Below are 7,162 nucleotides of genomic sequence, written 5' to 3' on the forward strand. Positions count from 1 at the left end.
AATTCAAGTGAGGGAGAGATGGAAACACTGTTCCCCCACCATGTTTGACTCATGACTGGATTTGTTTCTGCTTTTTTGCTGAGGACTGTTGACATTCCCTCAAGCCATGCAAAGACCTCAAAGTCACGGAACATGAGCGCATTTAAAATAAATAAGGAGTGTAGAGGACAGCGGGAGCAAACTCAGTGGTTTTTGAAGCTCTCTTAAAAAGGTCTGAGTGCTCTGAGCTCACCCAACTACCTCAGGACACTGCGGAGCGCGCACTAAAGAGAGAGAGAAGAAGAGAGAGGGGAAAATAGAGACGGGAAGAGAGATCCAAGCACACACTCTCTCTCTCTCTCTCGCAGCTACAACGGATTCTTTGCACATCTACGCTACTGTTAACGTCACGCCTGTGAGCCGTGCTCGCACCCTGCGCTCGCCTTCCCTGTCTTGCTCGCTCCCTGGTCAGACATTGCATAGGAGAGGAGGCACTGATCAGCACCAGGATAGGCGGGGGGGTTTAGGAAAGAAAGAAAAAAAAGAACTGGGAAGCAAGAAAAAAGACGGAGAGGAAAGAGAAACTGCGCACCACTCCTCTCTTCAAACCCCCCCTCCTCAGTCAACCCAGCTACAACATCACCACCACCACTCCTCCTCCCCTCCTTCCATCCCTCATCCTGCTCCCCCCACCCTCTCTGAAGAAATTGACGGATTATTGGGAAGTGCGCGGGAGGCAGGCTGCAGCTGCTGCTGTGTGGCACTTCACGGCAATGGTGCGCGCGCGTTCTCAATTTGCCGCACGGCCGCAGTGTGCGCCAACCCGCGAGGGACGACGAGATTAAGGACGACCAAAAATTAAAAAGAAAAAAAAAAAACGGAGCCTCAAGCCCTTGCTACCCCCCGCCGCAGAAAGAGAGAGACAAGAAAAGCGGAAGGAAAAAACATCAAGTGGACACGACGCCACACTGAGACGAAGAGCAAGAGAGAGAGAGAGCTGTCGGACTGACCAAGCGACCAAATGATTGACCACTGAAAAGTAGAGGAATACAAAAAGGAGGGGGGGTCTTTTTTTTTTTTTAAACCCCCGGATTGTCAATCTCTTCTCGCAAGCGCCGCAAACAACTGGAAAAGAACACTGAAAAGGACTGAAGGATTTTCTTTCATTAACCACTTAATTCTGTCCCGTTTGACTGTATCTTCAAAAAAGGAACAGTGCACGTGTGACTGTGTGCTGCTATGGAAACCTGGATAAGGTGTCTATCTGGGGGATCAACTGACGGATTCCAAGGACAAGCAAGGGAAGAGGAGCTGACTGCAAGAAGGCAGCAGTGGAGCATTGCTTCTTTGGGAGCCTGAGTGGATTCTTACGTACTTACCCTCTTTTTTTTTTGTTTGATCAAGAGACAAACACTCATAATAAAGGGCCTACGACTCTTATCGGATTGGATGTATGGATTTACAAGAAAGGGCTCATCCCGGTTTAGCTTTGCTTTTAAAAAGGCAGTTATTAAAAGGCGTTCTTTGCTGCTCACGGGATATACATACATCTGCTCTTTTGTGATTGCAAAAAAGGAGGGAAGCCTTATATCTCAGTGCAAGGACCTGTAATGTTAACTTGAGGTAGGTGTCGTGTGTTTCAACTGCTCTCTGCAGCCAACCTGGTCTGTGTCTTGTAACAATGGCTTTTTGTCGCTTAATTTACTATCATATTCTTCTCATTCACGTTTCAAAACAGCCAGCCCCACCTACTCACCTCCTCTCCCCTGAACACACAAACTGTTAGCGAAAAGATCGTAAAAGCAAGCATACAAGATCATCATTATGTCCCCGTTCCATCTTCAGTTTCCTTAACCCTTTTAACTCTGGTCCTTGTAACACTTAAACCAGTCAACCATCCAATCATCCTGTACCCCGACCCACACACCCCACACCACCATCCGGCCCCCCAGATGATGCTAAATTATGAATGTGCCACATCATGAGTCTCCTGGGGAGGGTAGCTGTGCATTGTGCCAGGAAAGCCGCCCTACTCTGTGTAGTGTTCCTGATGGCACGAGCATGGAGCAGTGCCTCCCTGGCCTTAGGGGCGGCGGTCTCTCAAGGACCCCAGGGCTGCCCCCCTCAGTGTTCTTGCAGTAGTCAGCAGGGGAAAGTGGTGTGTACCCGCCGGGGTCTCACTCGCGTACCACCGGGTATTCCGGCCAACACACGACACCTCAATCTGATGGAAAACGCCATTGAGGCGGTGCAGGCTGACTCATTCCGCCATCTGCACCACCTTGAGGTGCTCCAGCTTGGGCGAAATGCCATTCGGCAGATTGAGGTGGGCGCGTTTAATGGACTCACTAGCCTAAACACTCTAGAGCTGTTTGACAACCGTTTGACGGTGGTGCCTAGTGGGGCCTTTGAGTACCTGTCTAAGCTAAGAGAACTATGGTTGAGGAACAACCCCATTGAGAGCATTCCCTCCTACGCCTTCAACAGGGTACCCTCCCTGATGCGATTAGACCTTGGGGAGTTGCGGAAACTGGAGTACATTTCAGAAGGAGCTTTTGAAGGCCTACAAAATCTCAAGTACCTCAACTTGGGAATGTGCAACATAAGGGGGGACATGCCAAACCTTAGTCCCCTTAAGGGCCTGGAGGAGCTGGAGATCTCGGAAAATCACTTCCCTGTGATAAAGCCAAGCTCCTTTAAAGGCCTGTACTCACTGAAAAAACTATGGGTGATGAACTCGCAAATAACAGTGATTGAACGCAATGCCTTTGATGACTTATCCTCACTGGTGGAGCTTAATCTGGCCCATAACAACCTGAGCGCTGTGCCACATGATCTGTTCTCCCCGCTCAAGTACCTTGTGGAGCTCCATCTCCACCACAACCCTTGGAACTGTGGCTGTGAAGCTGTGTGGTTAGCACGCTGGCTAAGAGAATACATCCCCACCAACTCCACCTGCTGTGGACGCTGTCACTCACCCGCCAACATGAGAGGTCGACAGCTGGTTGAGGTGGACCGAGGCGAGGGTGCTGCAACCCAGTGTTCTGCACCGTTCATTGCGGACGCTCCAAGGGATTTTAACATCTCGGCGGGGAGAGTCACAGAGCTTCGGTGTCGTACAGCTCAGATGTCGTCAGTTCGCTGGCTCCTACCCAATGGGACTATCCTGACTCATGCCACTAGTCATCTGAGGATATCAGTACTCAATGACGGGACCCTAAATTTCTCCAATGTTCTGACTGCTGACACGGGCACTTACACCTGCATGGTATCCAATGCAGCTGGCAACTCAAATGCTTCGGCCTACCTCAATGTGAGTGCAGCCGAGCTCAACACGTCCATACTAAGCTACTTTACGACAGTGACGGTGGAGGTCTTGGGGCCAACGACAGAGATGCCTAAACCCAAAACCGCCACATCCACATCTGCTGCAACTGCAGTGGCTGGCGTCGCTGGAGGAGGACTGGGCCTTGGAACAACCACCACAACTGCCTCACCTTCAGTCTTTCAGCCAGTGTTCATCTCTACACCAACCGTGTTGCTGCAAAGCACCGACAACCCACCAGGTGCAGCAAAGCCATCTGCAGTGCCAGGACTCAAAGGGTCCACTGGTAGACCTGGAAAGTCAGGCCCAAGTCTGGATGAGGTGATGCAAACCACAAAGATCATAATAGGCTGCTTTGTGGCAGTGACACTGATGGCTGCCGTAATGCTTATAGCTTTCTACAAGCTAAGAAAGCGTCATCAGCAGAGGAGCACAGTGGCGGCTGCTCGAACTGTGGAGATCATTCAGATGGACGAAGAGGACCTGCCACCACCAGCGTCTGCAGCTCAAGAGACAGCCCTTACTTTGCCGGAAATTCGGGACCATAACAGCATCCACAAACTGGACTTTCTCAGCCACAAGGCAGATTACAGCTTTCACAAACCTAAGGCAGAATACAAACCTCAGCCCGATTTCACTCTTCACAAGCCGAAAGCGGAGTATACAACGTACAAGCCCAACATGGACTTCCACAGTAGCCACAAATCCATCCCAGATTACAGCACTCACAAATCTACACCAGACTTTACCCAACATAGGCAAAAGCTTGACTACAGCCCCTTCAGGCAAGACTTTAATACTCACAGACCTAAAGCAGAATACAGTCAATTCAAACCAGACTTTGGAACCCACCCAAAAAGCAGGACAGACTACAGCCCTTTTAAAGCAGACTACAGCACCCATCCAAGGCAGAAAACGGACCTTAGCCCCTTCAAGAGAGATTATAGTACTCAACCCAAATCCAAACATGAGTACAGCCCATTAAGATCGGAGTACAACATTCAGCAAAAACATAAAGGAGAATACAGCCCATTCAAGCCTGACTTTGGCACTCATCCAAGGCCTAAACCGGATTACAGTCCATTCAAGCCTGGCTACAGCACTCAACCTAAACCCAAAACAGACTACAGTGTCCAAAAATGCAAACCTGACATCAACTACAATCCCAAGGACCCCTACATATCCCAAAAATCTTCAAATGACTACAATGCTTTCAAGACGGACTTCAGCCCGCACAAAGCTGATTTAAGCGCCTTGAAATCTGAATTCAGTCCCTACACTCAGAGACCTAAAATGGATTACAGCCTGAACAAGATGGACTACAGTCCTCACAGGACAGACTTTAGCACCCTAAGGCCGAAATACAACACCTACAAACCAACGGGACATGGGGCCAAATGGACCGAGAACAATGTTGGGAATTCTTTGCCTCGAACCTTGCCTAGCACCATCACAGCCATTGCTGAGCCCTTTGTCATAAAAACTCATACAAAAGAGAAGGTACAGGAGACTCAGATTTAAATGGTCAACAGCCCAGCTATTGCCCCCAGTCATCACTCCGACCCCCTTAAATCATGCAATAGAATGCACAATGGAAAAAAGGACAGAGGCGACTATTTTGTACAGAGAGCAGAGACTGATGTTGAACATGCTTATAAATAAATATATATATGGACACATTGAAACTACAATGGGCTGGTGACCGAGAAACATATTAAAAAGAAAGTGAAACTATTTTCTAACTTGTAACTTCTATTTAAAATATGTTGTTTAAGAAGCTGTCTTGACTTTGACTAATGAGGGTAGTGTTGTTTTAAAGAGAAAAAACAGGGAGGGGGGCATTCTGTGTGATTTTTACACTGCGGTACAGAGAATGCAGTGAGAAGAGAAATATTTATACAGAAAAAGTCTTTCTTTAACAAAAAAAAAAAAGGTCAATGTTGATCTTTACAGGTTTATCTTCTAAAAGCACCAAGAATTTGTACTGTGCCAAATGTTATAATTGCAATAAAAGATTTTTTGAAGGAAAAACCATAAAAGTCATAGAGAGACATTGTTTTTTTCTATAGTTGTCCTGGTGTACTGTACACATACTGTAAAGATCAGTCAGTCGCTGTAGATACTGCAGCAGTATGCTGCGGTGAGGCTTTTAACTCTGTGTGTGCTGAATGAGTCAGATGTGGTGAATCACAGTGCAGCATCCACCATCGTCACATGAGAGGGGAGGGTAACGTGTCATTTATTCATATAAAAACAAGAATTTAATTTGGAATGAATGCTGTGAATCACAACAATGGTGGCTGGAATGTTAATGACCCAATGATGATGAAGCCCCCTCTGGAAATTTACGAGCTGATGTAATCATGTGTCTTAAGAGTTAAAACGGTGATAAATTTGAATGAAATACAGATGATGTGAAAGTCTCATCTTGCACCTTACCAGAAAAATATAGATCCTCATTTCACTTTTCATTGCTCTGCCAGCTGTTGTGGCTTCATCAATCAATGCAGTGGTGGTGGTGGTAGGGTGGGGTGGGGGTTTTTAGGCTGACAAATGCGTTCAAGTCTCGTCCGTTAACTGGGCATTTTTCATTTCTGACACAATCAGCCCTTTTTATCATTACACGGTGTCACATATGACTGCCTGGCAGAGAGGGATTACATACAACATGCGTGTGTGTGTGGTCAGTAAGTCTAACAGTATGCCATAGTCACTGTTGTATGCGTATTTTGGTCTTAAGATCACTTTTGGCAGAATGTTGAGTTTCTTGGACGAATTGGGGCACTCACCAAAATGGGGCTTGGACTTTTACCGGCCCTTTTTCAGGAATTGGCTAATATACCCAATGGTCCAAAATGACCCCAAAAAAGACAATCTTGCCTCTAAAGGTCCCAAAGAACCCCAGAGTTGATTTACCTCTAAAAGTCCCCGTACTCTAAAAAGTACGAAATGTACCCAGACTCTTTGGGTACATTTTGGACATTTTGGGTATCCAATTTATCATTTGGACTATTTGGATTCATTTGAATAATTCCTGGACCCCTTGAGGACTTAAATGGCTACAAAATGCCTTCTGAGACTACAGGTGCATAAGGGATGAAAATGTGAAATAAAAAACACTGTTTAGTTTTTGTGTAAATCTGATGAAAAATTATATTGTAGCATTACACCCCTAGCGGTTGTTCTTATCACCTGTATAGAGCACAAAATAAGATTGGTGTAAAACTTCTGGAAACTGGAAAAATTCCTGCATGTGACAAGTCTAAAGCCTTAATTGCCAATGCAAACGTAGAAAAAAAAGGTTCAAGCGTCATTTGAAGAAAAACAGCAGCAGCATCAAACGAGGCATGAATCATGCAGAAGGGCCTATATGTGAAAAGTGATGACACAAGTTTACATAACTGGCGACAAGGAATTAAGAGCCGGTTGACGCTGGAGGGGAGGAGGAATACCTGCAGTTGCTTTTGAGCCGGTCACATTCAAATGTGGAAGTCAAAGAACAGAACGAGATTAGGGCTTTGATATTTGTGGGGAATTGTTAGGTTATGGTAGCAGAGTTTGCATTATTACCGTACTGAGCTGAATATAAAATGGCCCTTCTTTTCCGAGACCATCTTCTTGAATAAAAGGCTTGTGGCTTAATTAGTACCTTGTCAGAGAGACTTTCCAATGATAATTGTCATTGGACTGGAGGGACAGAGGTAAAGAGTGCCATGACAACCGTGCACTTAAGCCAAAATCAGTTAGTGACATTGAAGAAAGCTTGCTGGGTAATTTTTCAATGGTCGGTTGATGACTCAGCCTGCCGTTTTCAATATTTGAACAAACATTTAAAGGGTAAAATAGTCTTTGTTGCTT

At 46.2% G+C, this 7,162-nt stretch overlaps 2 protein-coding genes across 2 annotated transcripts in view; one reads left to right on the forward strand and one right to left on the reverse strand.

Moving 5' to 3' along the window:
• Positions 1-7,162, reverse strand: part of snd1 (staphylococcal nuclease and tudor domain containing 1) — a 315,742-nt gene that overhangs the window by 168,471 nt on the left and 140,109 nt on the right. The window lies entirely within an intron of this gene.
• lrrc4.1 (leucine rich repeat containing 4.1) lies at positions 353-5,340 on the forward strand. The gene has a single exon (XM_061912196.1). The coding sequence runs from the start codon at positions 1,949-1,951 to the stop codon at positions 4,823-4,825; it is 2,877 nt and encodes a 958-aa protein (XP_061768180.1). The 5' UTR covers positions 353-1,948; the 3' UTR covers positions 4,826-5,340.

This window comes from Nerophis ophidion, linkage group LG10, assembly GCF_033978795.1.
Source record: "Nerophis ophidion isolate RoL-2023_Sa linkage group LG10, RoL_Noph_v1.0, whole genome shotgun sequence".
In the NCBI taxonomy this organism is placed as follows: domain Eukaryota; kingdom Metazoa; phylum Chordata; class Actinopteri; order Syngnathiformes; family Syngnathidae; genus Nerophis; species Nerophis ophidion.

Bases quoted from the DNA above. Each gene is read 5' to 3' on its own strand.
- lrrc4.1 (XM_061912196.1), top strand. From the start codon at position 1,949: ATGTGCCACATCATGAGTCTCCTGGGGAGGGTAGCTGTGCATTGTGCC.